Consider the following 20,946-nt stretch of genomic DNA (forward strand, 5'->3'; position numbering starts at 1 on the left):
ACAGGTCTTTTCCTGCCCTTTTTGGAGCCAAGGGAAAGCGCCGGTGCCTTCGAGGGCCTTCCAACCACTTCACACCAGTCAAAGAGATACAACTTACATTTTATCTCTTGCCCAAGCTTGTTGAGCGCACTCCCAAAGGCAGTGAAGAAATTTCCCATTTGCAAGCTGGTTTGGGACGCAGGTCCACGCTGATACCTGAGAACTACACTCATGATGAGGTGAGGCAACATTGACAAGAAAATCTTTCTAATCTAATATTTTAATATAGTCCACTATCAAAACCAATGTTCTTTTATTAATATGATGGTGTGATTTATATTACTCTTGAAGGTATGTTCAACCCTCAAAGATCTATATCCAAAACTGGGAAGTGTGTCTGGGGGCTGGCTGATTTACAAAGGAGCAGGTACATAGAACTTACCCATGGCAAATCTAATCTTGTTGTATATTCATTTGGATCAATATCATGAGTGATGAGTACTGTTCCATTTCAACAGAATTCAACTATTAAATAACTTTTTTCTTTTTAGGAGGATGGGGTTCTCGAAAACTGTATATGGTGTCTCCTGAGGACAGTGGATATACTGGGCTAATGCTGAAGACTGCAAGTACGGGCGGAAAGGGTGTCCTATATATTGCTCCAATACAGGAGGAACTAGACACTCAACCACTGCATCCTGACTCCAGGTCCTTCTCCAATATGCCAAAGGCAATGTGCCACTCCTGTCACACCAACTATCCACTACAAATCCTAGCGCTGCATGTTGAAACATGTAAGCCTTCAGATACTTGTGCAGAGGAGGTATGTACAGACCCATTGTATGGATAATGTTGGGAGATCACATTATATTACAAATAGCTGTACTCTGCAAAACACAGAAACGACTGCCTCACACTTTTAAGCTTGCTACTAGATATCTCTAATAGACAACGTTTTGATCCATCAGGACCTTCCTCGGGTCCAACATTGTGAATGTTGCTTTCATAATACTCACTTCATAGACTGTCTTCATATAATAAATGAGAACTTGCTACTCTCCTTCATCAGATTAGTGATGAAGACCTGGATTACAGGCACCCCAAACCAGATATGGAAGACTTCAAAGTAAACTCAAATCAGAAGGTGAAGTAATTGGTACCTTTTCAAGCATCAGTGGTATTTTGGTTGGGGTAAAAAAGTGTTTGGACAAAGTACAAGGGACATTTTACACAATTACAGACATGAGACAAGTCTGTACTCTACATCATTTCTTTTTCATCACCGTTGACTACTGAAATTGTCAGTTGCCATTTTTGTGTAGCCTAGAGAAATTCTCTCTCAACACCTTGACCATCCATGACAAAAAGCAAACATTAAATTGTCAATCTATCCCCATAACAGTCACTTTCCCCCCCTGACATGTTGCACCATTAAGCTTGAATACAATGTCTAAAGAGAACAAAGAGGAGGCTCATCATTACAGGTTGGATTTGGTCATAACTTTTATAGTGGCCAATTCTACCTGATGTGATGTGAATTTTCAAGGTATTTAAGCTATATTTTCAATGAGGCTGTGTTAATAAATGAACAGTTCATGCAAAAACATCTGTTGAAAGATGAATAACAACAGATATATGCAATCAAGCGAAATGAATATTGGCATAACATCACAATTTTTTTCAATTTTTTCATTCCTCTTGACAGCCTACGGAGGAAGATCTGTTTTTTGTGTCCTCAAACACAGAGGTATGTTGTGATGTGTTGAGTGTATATTTTTGAGGTATTATTGTCTCCACTTTTTATGTTAAACATTTAAGTGGTTCCAGTTGCAGACTGTGTGCCCAATCTGTGGCCAGAATTTTCCTCCCAATGAGCTGGAGGCACATGCAAGCGAGTGTGGAGAGAGGTAACAGAATCTTTTAGCACAATTGAGAAAATATGTCAAGATATTGTAGCATCTTAGTTAGGGATATCCCTCCAAGCAACTGTCTTCCCACCAATGGATTAATGTATTGACCAGTTGGATTTATTACTTTTAAATTGACTGAGCTGTTACCATAAAGGCTGACTGTGCTGTGCGTGATACAGTATACATTGGCTTTCAACACTACACAAGGTTTTTTTGGCTATTTCTTTGGTTGTGTTGCCATATGATTTTTATTGATCAGTTAGTCCTGACCATAACAAAATTAAAAAAAAAAAAATTTTAATTAAAAAACTTAAACTTTTATATGTGGCTTCTGTACTGAATTTATTGTACACCTTTTTACATTTGAGGTCAGAGGATATGGGTTTCACTCTCAACTTCATACTTGTGTTTTGTCATTTCAGCAAAGCTGACTTCATTCCTTCAACTTCAAAACACAAGATGAGTATTTCTAGGTTTGTACGCTTCTATAGTCTCCTTCAACAGTTAATAACCTAAGGTTCTCAAAGTTTTTGGGCCAAGTACCTCTTATCATGTCAAAGAATCCAGGCATCACCTGTAAGCTATAACCCTACAGAAGCAACAGAAAAGTCTATGACACAATTGTGCATATACTTACACACAATAGAAAGCATAAGTCACATACACGTACACATACCACAGTTTGAAAACCTCTGACCTATAGGAATAAACACAGACTACATACGCTTTTCAGAAACACACTGTCTAACAGGCATTTATTTCTCCCTCAGCCTTGATGACGTTCTGCAGGCCATCTCTGCCGCTGTTAACAAGGAGGAAGAATTTCCTCTCACTGTGTCAAGATCCCATGTGGTGGAGCGGGGCCTTGCTCAATGGAAGCGACAAAAGAAGGCATTGCCTACCAGTCAGTTAAGGATCAAGTTCATAGGGGAGGCGGGCCTTGACACAGGGGCACTACGGAAGGAGTTCCTCACAGGTACACATATTTGAAATAAGACTTAAATTACATTTTAAAAAAGTTGCAATAGAAGTGACAGTAGTTACATGAATGGAGTGATTCTTTGTGTTCAAAGAGATGGTTGCAGGCATTGAGCAGAAGCTGTTTGAGGGTGACCAGACTGGAAAATGTCCCAAATATTCCATGTTGGATCTCGATCAAACAAACTTCAGGTATGCCATGTGGGGTCCATAAGTCTGAGTCCTCAAACAATATTTTGTTGAAATGTTATCATGGCAATGATATTTATGTTCAGTAGGCTAAATGTTGTGGCTTGTGATCTTTACACAGTATGTCCTAGTCGTCAGGACATGACTATGTTACTATTATTTTATACTGTCTCTTTCAGGAGTGCTGGTGAAATCTGGGCTGCAAGTCTGGCTCAAAGCGGACCACCACCCTGCTGCCTCAAACTTTGGTGCTACAAGTACTTGTGTGATGGGGAGTTGCAGATACAGCTCATTTCCAAAGAGGATGTCTCTGATGCTCAGTATACATCACTCATCTCCCAGGTAAGAGGTCTTAAGGGTTTTACTGCTGTAAAATGTTTGGCATCACATCTTTGTAATACAGAATTCCCAGCTGTCACAGAATTCATGGAAATCAGGGAATTTACTTTAATTTCATTCGAGATAGTCATGGGGTTTAGTTTTTACCCACCTTTGTCATGGAATACAGTGGAAGTTAGTCAACATTTTTGTAGTTGCATTTTGTCCAGAAGAGGAGCTTTGAAATGCCTTGACTAACATTTGTATTAATTTCTTGTTAAAATTGTAGCTAAAATGTCCATGGCACATAAGTTTAAGACACCACAAATTAAGCAAAACATTCATTATTACTTTATTTGCTGGATATGGGATTTGGTCAAGAAAGTCAGAGAACACACTCAGGGATGTTTCCCTTTCACTGAGGGTGGGAACTCAATAGTGTCATACTGTATGTGCTGTGTATTGGCAGCAATATTCTGATGCAATACATGTCGGATTTCAGGGGTCCTGATTCAATGAGCTGTGATGCTTTAAACATCAATATTTTGAAAATGTGCTTGGATTTCAGAATGCTCCAGCAAAGACAAAGATATCATTGAGTCAATACAATGATTTTGAGAATCAATACAGATAGGGCTGGGCAATATATCACTATTACATCAATATTGTGATATGAGAATAGATATTGGCTGTGATGGATATCTTAATATTGTGATATAGCACAAGTGTTGTCTTTTCCTGGATTTAGATACTGTATTTTGGAAAAGGAATGCAATTTTCTGAACTTTGCAAACTGTTTTTGCTGATCTATCTCTATCTCTATCTCTACCTCCTTGGTCACCATATTCACATTAACAATAACTGTTTATCAGAAATCCCATGTTTAAATATCAAATGAAAGCAATATTGTAACAACATCGATATTGAGGTATTTGGTCAAAGATATTGTGATATATGATTATGTCCATATTGCCTAGCCCTAAATACAGTATTGCAAGAAATAAAAATACAATTGTATATTCAGCTATTGCACCTCTTGAATGGTAAATGGACTCCATTATTGTATCGTATTTCTAGTCGACCGATTACTCAGAGCGCTGTACTGTGTCTGCCTCATTCACACACATTCACACTGATGGTGGAGGCTGCCATGCAAGGCGCCAACCAGCCTATCAGGAGCAGTTAGGGGTTCAGTGTCTTGCTCAATGACACTTTGACATGCTCTCTGGAGGTGCTGTAATCATGCCCCCCTGACATGTTATTCAGTGTTTTTTTTCTGTATGTGTGTGTGTGTCTTTTTAAGGTTGAGTCGGCCACAGAGGCTACAATGACTGAACTGATTGAGGAAATTTTGAGCTGTGGCTATAATGGACCTGTTAATGTTGAAAAGAGAGAAGAAATTGTTCGGTATAATTGTTTTTTCACTATGCTGATACTTGTCAAAGATGTTCATATTCATGTTTTGATTTTTTTTACCTTTAACTTCATACTGAATTTCTTTTTTCTTTCTATATTTTAGTGCTGTTGTTCTTCATGCCATACTTCGGCTGCTGCCCCTTCTCTCCCAGCTACGTGAAGGTCTGAAACTTTATGGTCTCGCTGATCTAATGAGCCAATACCCAAACATCTGCCAACCACTCTTTGTCCCTGGGGTGGAGGTGAAGGTGAGTTAATAAATGTAGGCTTTAGTAGGGATGTACTGATGCCCCTTTTAACTGCCAATAGTGATTCCAAGTCTTAAACTTAAAATATCAGCTTATCTCAAGTACCAATCATGTCCTTTACTTTGACTTTAGTTTTTTTCTGATTATCTTATTATTTTGCTGTGTTTGGGACATTTCTGTGTGTCAACCTTTGGGCAGTGGGTGTGTAGCCCACAGCCAGCGTGTGTGAGGTTGGGACTCATAGCGTAGCAACCAGGTAACATCACGGTGTTTTTATGTGCTGCTTCTCCGTCTCTCTCCTCTGCTGTGTGCTGCTCCTATGCTGTCAGTGTGTCTGTTTTGACCGACACACAGTTTATTTCTCTCATTCATTGGCTTTGTTCTCACCAGCGCCGCTTGCTCTTTTCATTAACTCTCTAGCTCACTCGACCACCACTGCTCTCTCTTTCTGGATAAACTCATAACGATAATTGTTTCTCTCACCAGGCTGATGCTGACTTTGTCTTTGCGGCGTGCCATCCTGAGTTCAGTGAGAAGGGCTCCAACAAAGAACAGGTGGAAGTGAGCGTTATGAACCATCTACAGGACTTCTTGCAGGAGCTGGAAGCATGTAATTGCTCATTTAGTTTTCTTCTTGTAAACTCTGTGTACTTAGTTTCTCTGTCTTACACATCTCATGAAGTTTCCATGTAGATTACATTATCATTGTACGTACACTTACTGTATGTCAGAGATTAGATTTCCAAATTCTACCTCTCTGCTAGTACAGGTAAACCATGTCCAATATTTAATTTACATAATTGTTTGCTTTATCTGTCTCTGAAAAGGTGAACATCCAGAGGTGGGTGACTATCCAGGTCACCTCTCCCCCAGTACGTTTCTGCAGTGGCTCACAGGACAGGGCCACATTCCTGTCTTACCAGAAGAGAAGATAAACTTCAGTGTCTTTGTGCAGTTCAATCACACCTGTCACATCCAGTATGGTGTACATACAGTTTGCTACCCAACAGTCGCCGCATGTAGTAATACAATCCGCCTGCCTGTTAAGCATATGCAAAATTATACTGAGTTTAAACAAGTGATGACAGAGGCCTTCCATCTAGGGCAGGCATTTCATCAGGTTTAGGTGAAATGTTGCGGTTTCAAATATGCAGTGCTAAATAGACTACTGAATGTTTTTCTTTCACGGTTCAAGTACAATGCATATACATTCAGGCTCAAGTAGTAATACATTGGGTTAAGATATTTGTTCAGTCTTTCACTGAAGTCAGTTCACCCAATTCTCTGTTCATGGGGGTATTTAATGACCCAGGACTATAGCTAGTTTTTGATTAGCAGTCAATATGAACAATATACACTGCCATTCCATAACGTTAACAAATTAATTTTTTTAGTCCTGTCCCTTGAGATACCCATCCGGTTACATTGAGTTATTTGATTAACTTTCTCTTTATCCTTTGGAATGTAACCAAAAATATAACAAATGTGCGTGGCTAATTGATTGATTTTATTTGACATATTTTATAAAGTATACATCATTGTTAGCCATTACATTGAATGTTACGCTTCAAACAGCATTTCCATATGGGCATCGCACCATTAAAATGTTTTTGTCAGAGAAGATGTCCTTCACTGTGTTCTTTCCCTCCTCCCTGTGGCTGTGTCAGCTTGACAGAATGAATGTGAGGGTGTCCAATAAAAAAGTATGGAAGCAAAATACAAAGTGCCTACATCATCAGGAAAGGTGAATATAATTGAGTGTAAAAATTTAGTGCCATTTTGTTATTATTTATTTAGTTTCAATTAGTTTTTTGTGAATGGAAGGTGGACTATAAGGTGCCAGGATACATGGGGTCCTAGACTGGACTTGTGCAATCATGAATCATCATGAATTTATTTAGTCCTCTGATTGGCACAGACACGACTTTCAATGATGGTGAAGTAGGTACACAGCATGTGAGAGTGTGGTCAAATAAATGTCTCTTCCAAAACTATATGAATGAGAAAGGGGATCAATGGCAAGGCATAGAGTTTCAATGTCCTCGGTCGTCAATGGACATTCCATCTCTGGCACGGTAACACCTGGGGTGGCAGAGTTACCATCAGATAGCCCTGAGCTCTCCCAATCAATATCCTCAATTTGGATTCCCTAAAACCAAGAGAAGATAGTATTATAAGTATGTAGATTGAGAAAATCATATTTAGAGGCAGGACAACAATATCATTGGCATTATTACTCAACTGCCACATTTTCCTCAGACATCTCTGGCTCTCTGATGGGGTGCTGCAGCATCCCAAGCTCCCACAGCTGGTTTGGGGAAAGGTAGTCCTCTGTCCTGATAGGATGATCATTCCATCCAGCAGAAAACTTGCCCAAATCAGCCTTGAGTCTTGGGAGGAAGGTGTACTGAGCACAGAAGAGATGAAGATTATCCGAGATGTCGAGGAATCCATCTTCCTCCAGGTTGTGTAATACGTCATAGTAAACGTGTGTAACTCCTGTCCACACGTCCCTCCATAGACGTTCGATTCTACAATTCATACATACAAAAGTTCCCCATGGGTCAATCAAACTATGTAAAAGAATAGCCAAACAGCAATTCAACTGGAGTAAATGTCACACTGAAGGGCACACCAACAATAACAAGACATGTCATGTACCTACTTGGATCTTGAGGTAATTTGATAATAATCATTATTGCAACAGGAATACTTCACCTCTGGTTGTGCACGCTTTTTCCACTTATAAAGCTTCCACGTCCTGTGCCTCTCACAGTAAACATCATCTGGGCAATGCTGACATTTTCAACACCCTGGTCAGCTCTTACCCTGTAACACATCAGATTTTGAAATTAGTATCCATACAACTGAATCCACAAAAAACCCTACTAAAAATACTGAATCATGGGGCGCTGTTTAGCTCAGTTGGTAGAGCAGGCGTCCCATGTACAAAGGCTTTGTCCTCGCTGCAGCGGCCCCGGGCTCAAGTCCCGGCCTAGGGCTCTTTGCTGCGTGTCACTCCCCCTCTCTCTCTCTGTCATCCTGTTTCCTGTCTATCAATAAAGCCATATAAAGGCCAAAAAAATACTGGATAATTTCCTCACACAGGTTCATGAAAACTAAATGCAGCATTGAATAAATCCTGATAATTTCATGTTTAATAAACGGCTGACAAATCATTTGTATTGCTTAAAGGATACTACGAGAAACATAATTCAAAATAAATTTACTGCAGCATTACTCACTTGTAAGGCCATCCAAATCTCCTCACTCCATCCAGAAAAAACTGAAGTGCAGTACTCGCTGTGTTGTTGGATCCAGCATTGAGGTACATGATCTAGAGGGTGGAAAACGGACATGAATTGTACTAATAATAGTTATGGGATGATTGTCATAAGATGGACACCCTACCAAAAAATTATGAATTATACCAGCAATATTTTCATGAGTATGTACTTTGTTACATTAGGAAACTTACCTTCCTAGAGTAGCCATCAATGCCACCGAATATCACCATGTTATATCTGGTGAAAAAGAGGACATGGTTTAATTAAAAAGAAAGAAGCAAAGGATAATTACCCACAAATAAAAATTAATTCCAACGATAACTATTTTAAGTCATGCTATATTCAAACACACCTGATGAGTTTATGATTGGTGTCTATGTGCTGCAGGAAATGTGGGCCTTGAACACAGTATTTTCGCCGAACAACACAGCCCATACTTGTCATTCTTGATAAGATGCCCTCTGTATCAACTCTATGCATAGAGGCCTTGAGTCTGGTCCATTGTACATGGTGGCCCTCTGCTTCAAGACACCCCTTGACAATCTGGTATCCAGCATGAGGTAGTCTAGATTTGATGGCTCTCACTTCAGTATCCAGAGCATCATCAGTCATGGTGGAATACAGGCTCCTAACTGACATATTGTACTCCTGCATCCTCCTGTAGATGGTTCTTCTTGAGACTCCAAGAATGTCTGCTACACATGTGGCAGGTAGACCTAGATGAAGAAGACTTTGGAGGTGGTCCTCTGTGACCTGGAGTCTAAAACGTCCACGGGGACCCATGCTCCTCACCACAGATATGGAGGGGGGAGGTTTATTCCGCAGGTCTAACAAACTGCTCAGTTGTTCGAGGGCTTCACAGACATCATTAGGCAGAGCTACATTCTCCATTGCATTTATGAAGGTCCTCTCTTGGGTCACTATGTATTCCAAATAATCAAGATCAGGAGGGTTGTTGTTGAGGGCACACTGCAGTCTTTCCCTCAGTCTGGCTAAGCACTCCTGAATGACAATGTTCTGCAAAAGCAATGTAATGAATTGTTAACATACACCATCAAGTAATGCAACCCATTTCATCAGCTGGTGCTATTCTTTTCTGATACCACTGTGAATCACTGACATACTATGTATTAGATGACATTATGTCATACATTAATAGTAGGGTTACTATTAATATAATTTATTGTGGTACTAATAATATTCCAAATAGGAGATGTGAGCTACAGAGAGGTAGCTGGTAACATAATAATCTAGAAGTAGTAAAGGTTGAAAGTAGTAGGAGCTTTTCATTGCAAACAAATTAAAGAGCTTTACTATAAACAGATTCAATTATCACTGTGATTGTAAGCTATGGAGTTTATGTCAAGTTGATATCAAGTGTGGTGGAGGCTATGGATGAGGAACCACCAAAATTATGGAATAGTAGCAAATCAGTTGTATTTGTTATGTGACCACAAGCCAGCTAGTTATATATAAATGTTACACTATTTTGCCGGATATGGTTTCCTATACCATGGTAACAGTGACAACTCATTTGTAACTGGTTGGATCGTGCCCATAATCACTATAACGTTAAGTTACACCTTGCTAAACTTTGTGCAGATCACAGCACAAGTTGGCCAAAAATGAATCTCCAGAAGAACACTGGGTTGTTTTATCTGGCCTCTCCCTGACTTAGAGCACCAGAATGGCGCTTGCACATGGCTTCTTCGATTTCACGGTTTGGATCATGTGAATGGACCAACTCTCTCTAACGTTATCAGTAAATCCGATCAGCATTGACATAACTGGAATCCCACCATGGACTCTGTTGTTATTTATATTCCGACATTTTATGGCTGACAAGCTAGCCTTTCTTTTTTTTTTTTTTTATCAAACATACAGTAATTTTGGCTTGTCGCAAACGTTTGATTTTAATTCAAAAATAACTGGACAGTTGGCATAAGCATAAGTTAACAGCCTAATGGTCATCCCTTCTGCTACTTGTCATGCACAGCAACACTCAGCTGAAGCAATGCTAACATGCTAGTAGTCTAATGTAATTGTAAACATTATGATTTGTTTATGCTCGCTGACGAAACGAAACGATTCTACAAAATAGCTATAACATTAACAACAGTTAAACAAAAGCTCGTTAAAATATATGGTAAACTGCCATTACCGTATTTGTCCCAGCCTCATCCATGGTCAAGCCAGTCTGTCAAGCACTTCTTCCTCCGTCTCATGGCGGGTTGCAACCAGCCAGCATTAAGGTAAATTACCACTATGTCACGTGCTCAAAAACGTAGGTGCTGATTGGCTGAAGAGGAGTCCTATGTATCTGCGCTCGATTGCTCTTCCTCAACTACCCGGATGTCTGTCACAGTAAATTGAATCTGAATTTTGAGAACTGAATCTGAATTGTGAGAACTGAATGTGAAAATATATAGAATCGAATGTTCAGTGAGGATCAAATATAGTTTCAGAGAAACTGAATTAAATTTCATAATCTTACATTCAGTTTCAAGTTTATTGGAATTCAGTTCCAAACTAATAAATTCAATTTCAAATTATAGTATTCAGATTCAGTTTTTCCAATGCAATGATTCAAATTAAACAATACAAATTCAAATTATGTGATTCAAATTCAGTTTCTAGTGGCACATATTTCAGCCCATAGGATTGCCATGAAAGTTTGTTCATTAATTGATGATTAATGAAATACGATCCCTGTGGCTTGGCCATTATCTCCACATCTCAGCTCTCACAGCACCTTGTAAATGCCTTCTGCACAAGAAGAACAAGCAAAGCCACAAGCAGCAGCTACACTGACAGACATGGGTTGATTCCCCCCTTTGACCAAACAACAAGGCAGTGTACTCAGAACAGACGTGACTACATGCTTCAACAGGATGTGTAGGGAGGGTAAAGTCGTAAGGACAGAAATGACAGATTTATTTTTACTTCTTAATGTGCTCCGTCAATGTACAGTGTCGAGATGCACCTTTCACCAATTATATGCATCTGCAAGCTGGACATATCGCAGATGCATTAGTTCACATGTAAAAAATGTTTGTTCATCTTTGATGACCGCTAGTCCATCAAAGCCCAAGTAATGCTCCTTAAAACAGATTTGATCAACAATGTAAAATTGTTTTGTTGATTATCTCTCAAATGTGAGTCATGCTCTTGACAAAAAGACCAAGGGTGACCAATATTTGATCAGTACCTTCCACCTCTGGCAGCCATCTACCAATGAAAAGAACCAAACCTTAAAAAAGTCCCATAAAACTAATTTATCCATAGTGTGATTTTACACTTTAACTTCTCCTGTACGTGGTTGTGATATAAATTAAAACCCAGCTTCCTGAGACTCAAAGAGAGAGAGAGAAAGTTAGAAAAGTCCCTTTGCATTGATAGCTCAGTTTGAAAGCCCAACCACAACAATGCTTAAGTTTCCATGCATCATTTGTTTGTGAGTGGTGACGCTGAAGGTGTGTCTATCTGTGTGTGTTGGTGCAAGCAGTGTTCACAAAGAGAAAGCCGACCTGTTCTCACTGTGATGTACCAGGCTTCCAGATAACTCCTGTATGAACCCTACCGTGGTGCTGGACAGCAAAAGCATGTGGTGTTTTGATGGTCCACACGGGGTGGGTGGGTGTCACATGGTAATGTGATATGAGTTGCTAGTAAGTGAAATCATGTGACTTTGCTCTTGTGTATACAGTGGCTGAACACAGCTTTGTGTCCTGGAATAATTGATTTAACTATATAAATGTAACTTACCGTAAATCCTCTAATACTGGCCTGTATTCTATTACCGGCCGGTTTCGCTGTCGGCGGAGGTAAATAACGGCCTGTCTCTAATGGAGGCCGGGGCAAGTGTCCACAGGCAGTGCTATTTCCAGCTTCCCATTGCAATGCCTTCGCGTCGTGGAAATTTTGGCTGAAGCTATATTAGAGGATTTACGGTATGTAAGAAGTCCTGCAATACATTCGGTCCACGGCGAGTGTTGAGAGACGGAGCGCCGCTGCCTTCCGCAAGCTCTCGAAAATCTTTTAAACTGACCGTTGTCGATCTTCAGTGAACTATTGTCGTGAAATAAGAGAAAGTTTCCAAACGAGCCGCCATGTTGGTCAGTTTGAAATCTGGGAGCAGACAGGACAGCTGTGAAAGCGATCGTCAGGTGCAGCCATGAAGTGTGCGCGTGATTGTATAAAGGAGAGCGCCTGTCAATCATCCTCCTAGTGGCAGCCCACCAAGCGTGCAATACTGGCAGTTGCGGAGCCAAAGAGGAAACTTTTTCAATAAATGAACCTCGTACTTTATAGGTTCAAATAGACACAAAATCTCGTTTTTATTCATTCTACTGGTAGTCTGTTTTGCTCAAATAGAAATAGGGGCCTGTCTCCAATTTTGGCCCCCTTCCAATAAAGGCCTAGGCCACGATGCACTTGAGTAAATAAAGGCCTGGGCCTATATTAGAGGATTTACATTAGGTAGGTTTGACTTCAACTTATGACATGTTTTGGCTTGTGATCAACAATATGTTGACCCAGATGAAGGCTACAAACCCCAACCCAGTGCTCTGACAAATCATCTAGATCTATTTTAAGTCTCAATAAACCTTATGTTAGAGGCCCCCACACCATTATTCAAGTTTGTGCTGTTGTAGCAACTCAGAAATCACTGAACCCAAAAGCACAAATTCAGAAGCAGTAGAATGTCCAAAATCCTTTTTGTCCAAAATACTAGCAGGAGTCACAAGTCATCAAGCAAGGTGTCCGACAGGCAGGACTTAACAGGTGAAGCAACGCTGGAGGCATGGGACAATACAAGATCAGCAGAGGGCCACGGATTCTAGGCCCCTTTAAGAAAGGGGGGCAGCCGGTTCAGGTGTAGGAATTGTCGAAGGAGCTCAGGTAAGGAGAATGGAAATGTTATTTGTGGTTTTCTCTCATGTTCAAATGAAGTGTCAGTTGAATGGAAAGCTCTTATTTCCTCTTCGGTGAACGGGTTTCTGTGGTAGAGCGGTTCTCTGCTGCTGCCCTTCACCCCAGAACTAGGAAACTAGCTAGTGGTAGCATGGTATCACAGTCCCCCACTCTCTCTGCTGTGCTCTTCCTTCTGACATGCTTTGGTACATTTGACTCAGTGTTGGCGGGTCTTCATTAGGGATGGAACCGGATCCGGTTCCAATGGAGAACCTTTATGGATGCCGACAAGTCTTTCTTTTTCTAGCTGCTGACTTCCTCAACAGGGAGGAGTCATGGCAGAGAAGAAGAGAGACAGTTTCATATTATATCAGCTTATTCCCTTATGAAACGTATTATTCTAATTTAATCAAATGATCTAAAGAAGAATTCCTCATCAGTCAGATTAATATTGCAGAACTAATAATGGCATCATCATTATCAATTCTCATCCCGAGTCATCATTGATGAACATCTGGATTGGTTAAATTCACCATAAAATGGCTCCTCTGTAGTTCTCTTACATTAACGTCCTTGCTGTCACAAATACCTGGATACATTTGAAATGTTAATCAAACTGATCAATGAAATCCCTATTTAAAGCTGCCATGATCAATAATGGATCTCATGATTACATTTATGTGAGAAAGGTCCACATTACCTCACCTTAACCAAATCGGTTTAGTTGCTTTACCATAATTACATCTTATCCGTGCTATAATAATACATTTAGAAAAAAAGATGGCATTGAAAATTTGAAAATGTTATAATTTTACCTAATCGTGGCTTTGCAGAATATGTCAAAATTAAAGTTGAGACACTACAGAAACCCCAACTAGAGACTGGAGATGCATAATAGTTTGGAATGTGTGTGTTTACATAAATAAATTATCTTGAAAGCATCACTATGACTGTGACATTTATGTTTTAATGCTCAGCTGTACACATATCTCTACAATAAACATATATGGTTGTACCTTAATATAAATGTATATCTTATTTGCATTATTAGTTTAAGGGTTTTTCTTGAGTTATTATTACTATTACCATTATCATTAAACACAAACAATAATTGTGGCAGTCCTAGGTTTCATGACGCCCTGGGCGAACCTCACCTCCAGCGTCGCGTCCCCCCCCACATACACACACACACAAATGGACCCCCCCTGCCCCCCTGTTCAGACCAGACGGTAATTCTCCACGACGGTCGACAAGCTCTTCTGCTCATCTGTTGTTCATTCAGAGCTATTTTTTCATCATAACCTCATAAAATAAATATGCCATGTTTCTGTAACCAAAAAGTTTGTACACTTCTTCTATTTATCGGTTCAGAGAGAGAGAGAGAGAGACACACACACACAGACACACAGAGAGAGTGTGTATGGTAGTAGACAGTGTAGATATACCGTTGAAATACACATATTTGTCTATCTACTCTTCACATTCATTAAATGTATTTTCTCTTCCTGTTACCCAGTGCGAGTTTAGATACACAAATATCGCATTTGTCAATTGCGGTATTTTATTTTGAAAATTGCTTAAATTTTGAAAAATTGACTGGATTGTCTCATGTTTCTTTGTGTGACTTCCTGCCAGAATTGACACGATCGTTCGCGGCACGCGCAAAAAATAGAGCAGACGCCGAAACGATCGCTTCCTATTCGCGGAGCTTCCGCGGACGGTGTGAACCAGTCTCTCTCAGCGTCAGCAGACGCACCTTTTTTTTGTGTGGGCGCTCATGCCGCCCCTCCACGAATGCCGCCCTGGGCGTCTGCCCATACTGCCCATATGAGAAACCGCTGAAAACTGTTCAGCAAACATACCTTAAGAACAACAGTTATATGATCAGAGTGCTGGGGTGTCGGGGGGGGGGGGGGGGGGGGTCATGCTATGCAGAGTCGAGGTGAAGTCTGAACAGGTGAGTCTTGAGCCTTTTTCGGAAGATGGCAAATGACTCTGCTGTCCTGATATTTGTTGGGAGTTCGTTCCACCACTGAGGCGCCAGAACAGAGAAGAGTCTGGACTTTGCTGAGCGACATTTGTTTGATTTCAGCAATGGTGGTACCAGCCGGCCAGCTGAAGTAGAGGAGCGAACTGCTCGCTTCGGGGCATGAGGTTTGACCAGTGTTTGAAGGTAGATGGGTGCCGTTCCATTGATGGCCCTGAAGGCCAGTGCCATCGTCTTGAATTGGATGCGTGCTGCAACAGGAAGCCAGTGGAGGTATATATACTGTGATGCCCTCGACAGTGACCGACAGGTCCATGCGAGGGCAGTCTTTCCCTGGGATGAAGAGGAGTACGGTTTTATTGATGTGCAGTTGTCCAGACAGAGATGTCAGCCAGACAGTCCTAGATGCGAGTTGCAATGTGAGTGTCGGAGGTTGGGGGAAAAGAGAGGAACAGCTGGGTGTCATCTGCGTAACAATGGTAGGAGAATCCATGCGATGTAATAACAGAACCTAGTGATCTGGTGTATAGTGAGAACAGAAGCGGTCCTTATACTGAGCCTTGAGGGACACCCGTGTCCAGAGAACAGGGTTTGGACATAGAGCCATTCCAGGTGACCTGAAAGGTGCGATATGTCAGGTATGATGTGAACCAGGTTAGAGCAGAGTCAGTTATGCCAAGTTCAGCCAGAGTGGAGAGGAGGATTTGGTGGTTGACTGTGTCGAATGCAGCAGATAGCTCGAGGAGAATGAGAATGGAGGAGTGAGATGAGGCTCTGGCATCTCGCAGGAACTCGGTCACTGTGAGGAGGGCCGTCTCAGCGGAGTGAGCAGTCCTGAATCCCGATTGATTAGGGTCAAGGAGGTTGTTCTGCGAGAGATAGGATGACAGTTGGTTGTAGGTGGAACGTTCCAAGGTTTTAGAGAGGAATGAAAGAAGAGATACAGGTCTGTAGCTCCGGATGTCAGCAGCGTCTTGGGTGGGTTTTTTAAGGAGGGGCTTCACTGTAGCTGTCTTAAAAGCCGTTGGAATGACACCTGAGGTGAGGGAGGAGTTGATCAGGGTGGTGAGGAATGGCAAGATGTCGTGTGAGATGTCTTGGGGAAGAGAGGAGGGAATCGGGTCAAGGGAGCAGGTGGTGGCACGGTTAGATGTAATAAGTGTGTGAACGTCTTCAGAGGTGAGGGGGCTAAAGCTGGTAAGGCCATCAGAGTTGAGAGTTAGTTGAGATGTTTTCTGGGAGGGTATAGACGTGAATGAGGAGCTGATGTCATTTACGTTCGTGATAAAGTAAGTTGCAAAGTCCTCAGCAGTAAGGGAGGAAGGAGTGGGGAGGGGTAGGAGGGGTGAGGAGGGAGGAGAACATGGAGAAGAGTTTCCTGGGGTTGGAGTCGGAAGAGTTGATCTTTGCCAGGTAGAAGGCAGATTTAGCTGCCGAAACAGTTGAGGTGAAGTCAGAGAGGAGGTGGTGGTAGTGAGCAAGGTCCTTGTGCTGGCCCGATTTCTTCCATTTTCTCTCTGACGCTCGCAACATTGATCTGTTGGTTCGCAGAGGTTCGGACAGCCAGGGAGGGGAGGGAGATGATCGCGCAGGTCGTGAGATTGGGGGACAGAGAGTGTCCAAAGAAGAGGAGAGTGAGGACATCAGGATGGTGGAGGCTTCCTCAGTAGGTATTAAGGAGAATTGTTCTGTGGATGGTAGTGAGGAAAGAACAGTTGAGGAGAGAGGGGAGGGAGTGAGGGATTTCAGGCTGCGGCGGCTGGTGACAGTTCGAGGCGTAGAGGGGAGGGATGTGGCGGGCTTCATGGGGAGAGAGAAAGTCACAAAGTGGTGGTCAGACACGGTGAGCGGGTTAACAGAGAGTGCCGAGGTGCCACAGGATCTTGTGAAGACAAGGTCAAGTTGGTTCCCGGCCCAGTGAGTGGGTGGAGAGGGGGAGAGTGTAGAGTGAGAAGAAGTCAATGATTTCAGATGAGTGCAGCTTTCCCGGGTGGATGTTGAAGTCACCGAGGACGACGAGTGGTGTGCCATCAGGGGAGCAGCTTGGGAGGGCATCCATCTCATCTAAAAAGTCACCGAGAGGACCGGGTGGGCGATAGATCACTATGATGTTGAGCTTGAAAGGAAGGGTGACAGAGAAGGCCTGGAATTCAAGTGCAGATCGGGGTAGGTGGTCCAGAGGAAGGACCTGGTAGGACCACCTGGGTGAGATGTGGATGAGTTCCTCCTCCTCGCCCTGTTCGTCTTGGGGAGTGTGAAAACGAGTAGGCAGTTGAAAGAGCAGCTGGAGCCGCAGTGTTTTCTGGGGTGATCCAGGTGTCCGTAAGGGCCAGGAAGTGGAGAGTCTGCAGGGAGACACACGCTGAAATGGTGTCCGGCTTCTTGACTGCAGACTGGCAGTTACCATTTTGTATTCTGCACACATCCTGTCGCAAACCATCCTGAACCAAATAAGGGAAGTTGTGTTTAGAAAAGGAAGGAACCGAACCATGTTATTTTTGAAGTGCCTCTGGTCAAGAAAAAGTCTCCTACGGGTGTCCGTGGCTGGCCAACCGGGGTGGGCTGCTTATATGCGTACGTGCTTAAATGGCATGCGCTATAACCACTGGGCCACCTGCACGTCAACGTCAGTGTTTCTAATCAACACACTCAGCCGCTCATCCTTGCAAAGCTCAAAGAAGTGCCTTTTGGTGCTATCTATCCTTGAAAAACATTTTCCGTGGATAAATAAAACGGCAAGTGGGCACTGGGGGCAGTGTGGGGCTCCTACCACTAGGCGCCTCCCACCCCCCCCCCCCCCCCCCCCACCACTGTTCATCAACTGAAAGTAACCTGGGTCTAATCCTCGACGACCAACTACCTTGCACCCCCAACATCACTGCTGTGGCCCGATTTTCCCTCTACAATTTTCGAACTGTGAACTGCGCTGAGTGGACAGGATGATCCGGCTCGGTGGATTTTTGCAAAACAAACAACAAGCTCTATGCACATAGAGGCACCTTTTTTTCTAAAACCGGATGATTTATGTTGTTCTATCGGGGCATAGTGTCTATTTCAGTGAATATGATAACCTGCATTCATGTTTTTTTTCATGTGTTGACACCACATGAAACGAGAGACAAAACGACATACCTTTGGTGTTGTTTCATGGTCGATTGTATTTCCACGGTATACAGTCACAGCAACAAAATAAGCCAGGCCAATCAGATTGCTTTGAAACATTTCCCTCCCACTTGATATGATTATATTAAGGTGAATCAGCTTCTAGTATAATCTAATTTAACGGCACTCTCAAGTGGATTAACAAGAAAATGATGATCATATTTTTTTCACTACTGATGCTCGGAGTTGGGCGTAAGTATGTGTGGAAATGTCAAATTTACTCCAGATATATGTTTAAAGTATGATTTTGTTTGTTTCCCTCTCGTTAATTGCTGATCCGTGTTTCTCTTATGTTTTCAGGATGTGCAGATGATCAGGTCTTTGAGACGACGGCCGTTACTGTTGGACATAATGTGACGCTGACATGTGCTTTCCCGAAATCTCTGTACTCGGAAACTGTTTTTTGGATCAGGCTTGTATCTGAAAATCTGCCTGAATTCTTGGGAAAAACATGGAAATTTGTTCATCATGAAGTTAATAAGGATTATAACGGGCGAATGACGTTAACAGAAGAGCTTGGAACATTTCTCCTACATATTAATAAAACAGAGCTAAGTGATACTGGATTTTACTACTGTATAGAAGTACAGCTACTTAAAATTACATTTTCGAAGGGAACATTTCTGAGAATCAGAGGTAAACACTTATAACAGCAGTATATATATATATATACCTGTCCATAATTAACATTTTTAACTGCTTTTATGTTCATTAAAGCATGGTTATTTTTATCTTTGTATTTCCCAGGACCAGAACCTGATGTCACTGCCATCATAGAAGACTCTGCATCTGATCCAGTCCGTCCAGGAGACTCCGTGACTCTTGAGTGTTCAGTCTTCTCTGAGAAGAAAACGTGTCCAGAGGAACACGGTGTCTACTGGTTCAGACCCGGATCAGATAAATCTCATCCCAGCTTAATTTATGTCCAAGGCAACAAATGTGAGACGAGTCTGGAGGCTCACTCTCCACAGAAATGTGTCTACAGCTTCTCTAAGAACGTCAGCTCCTCTGATGCCGGGACTTACTACTGCGCTGTGGCCAAATGTGGGGAGATATTATTTGGAAATGGAACAAAACTGGACATTGAAGGTAACCGCAGAACATTTCTCTATAAATCAATAATAATCATACATTTTAAATTCATTTAGATCATGTATCACAACTCATTTGTTCCTAATGTAGCTAGATCTGATAGCTTCCATTATTATTTGATCCATATTGTTTCAGAACTCAAGATGTGGGATTTGCAGAAGGCCGATCCAGTTCTGGTTCTGTTATTTGCTGCTTTGGCTATTAGTCTGATTGTTAATGCCTTCCTGGTTTATTCCATCAAGATGAAAATGGGTTATTGTTACAATGGTAAATATGTTTCTTATACAATGTCTTGGAAAGCTAACTTCTTTCTCTCAGAACGTGACTGATTTGTGTAAATCGACCCACAGCGTCTTTTATGTGACATCTCTGTTTTTATCTCATGATATAGCTGATGTTGCTCTGCAAACAAATGATGCAACAGCCAATGGTGACCACCAAAGTCAGCAGGTAAGGTCTATAAAGAAAAGATGAAACTGGAAAAATGATCAAATCTGCTATCGTATTTTTCTGTTTCCTCAGAGAAATGAGGACTCATTGGTTTATTCTGCACCAACCTTCACCAAGAGGAAAACTGGCAGAGCAGAGAGAAAGAACGGAAAAGTGGCAGAAGGAGAGACAATCTACAATGATGTCAGGACTTTAGTGATAGATTAACATTCTACTGGACTTGCTCATTAAAGGTCATATAATTTGTGCCTGAAACACTGGAAATAAGATGCTTTCACTGCTTTCATCTGATATCAGTATCTTATTTTATTTGAATTTGCAATCATTGTGTGGCTTTTATTATATAAAAGGACATGGATAATCATAATGCAAATTAAATGTAAAATTGTTTTAATGTGCTTTGATATTCTACAGCATCACACATCTATTAAGTCTTGTTTAATTGATGTGTGTTTTCTTAATTAAAGTCTTTGAAGAAGGTTGTAATTCAATTGATTGATTGAACGCCGGCACTGTAACACAAATGTAATGTAAACAATATGTTTCTAATGTCAATAGCAATTTGCATGCCAAATATAAAAACTGATATTTCAACAAATGTAGGATGGATTGCCATGAAAGTTTGTTCAGACAGTCGAGGTTTCCAGAGGATGAAACCTGATATGTTTCTAGAAATGTGATGCACAGTGATTAATGAAATACGATCCCTGTGGCTCGGCCATTATCTCCACATCTCAGCTCTCACAGCACCTTGTAAATGCCTTCTGCACAAGAAGAACAAGCAAAGCCACAAGCAGCAGCTACACTGACCGACATGGGTTGATTCCCCCCTTTGACCAAACAACAAGGCCGTGTACTCAGAACAGACGTGACTACAGGCTTCAACAGGATGTGTAGGGAGGGTAAAGTCGTAAGGACAGAAATGACAGATTTATTTTTACTTCTTAAAGTGATGGTTCGGAGTGAAATGCACCCTAGGTAATTTCCACCATGACATCCAACCAAATACCCCCTCA

The 20,946-nt window shown here is 41.6% G+C and overlaps 2 protein-coding genes across 2 annotated transcripts; both read left to right on the forward strand.

The window, feature by feature from the left end:
• Nucleotides 1-1,796: 1,796 nt before the first annotated feature.
• LOC311013715 (uncharacterized protein) lies at nucleotides 1,797-6,164 on the forward strand (the record flags this gene model as incomplete). Its single annotated transcript, XM_084009875.1, has 9 exons — nucleotides 1,797-1,886; nucleotides 2,312-2,362; nucleotides 2,660-2,865; nucleotides 2,963-3,059; nucleotides 3,236-3,398; nucleotides 4,678-4,781; nucleotides 4,894-5,038; nucleotides 5,525-5,648; nucleotides 5,866-6,164. Exons 2-9 carry the CDS (start codon nucleotides 2,349-2,351, stop codon nucleotides 6,162-6,164), a joined length of 1,152 nt encoding a protein of 383 aa, XP_083866001.1. The 5' UTR covers nucleotides 1,797-1,886; nucleotides 2,312-2,348.
• Nucleotides 6,165-18,885: 12,721 nt separating this feature from the next.
• On the forward strand, nucleotides 18,886-20,137 carry LOC311013716 (signal-regulatory protein beta-2-like; the record flags this gene model as incomplete). Its single annotated transcript, XM_084009876.1, has 4 exons — nucleotides 18,886-19,024; nucleotides 19,136-19,477; nucleotides 19,872-19,930; nucleotides 20,003-20,137. 4 exons carry the CDS (start codon nucleotides 18,886-18,888, stop codon nucleotides 20,135-20,137), a joined length of 675 nt encoding a protein of 224 aa, XP_083866002.1.
• Nucleotides 20,138-20,946: the final 809 nt, after the last annotated feature.

Source organism: Eutrigla gurnardus, assembly GCF_963514095.1.
Source record: "Eutrigla gurnardus genome assembly, chromosome: 5".
NCBI classification, from domain to species: domain Eukaryota; kingdom Metazoa; phylum Chordata; class Actinopteri; order Perciformes; family Triglidae; genus Eutrigla; species Eutrigla gurnardus.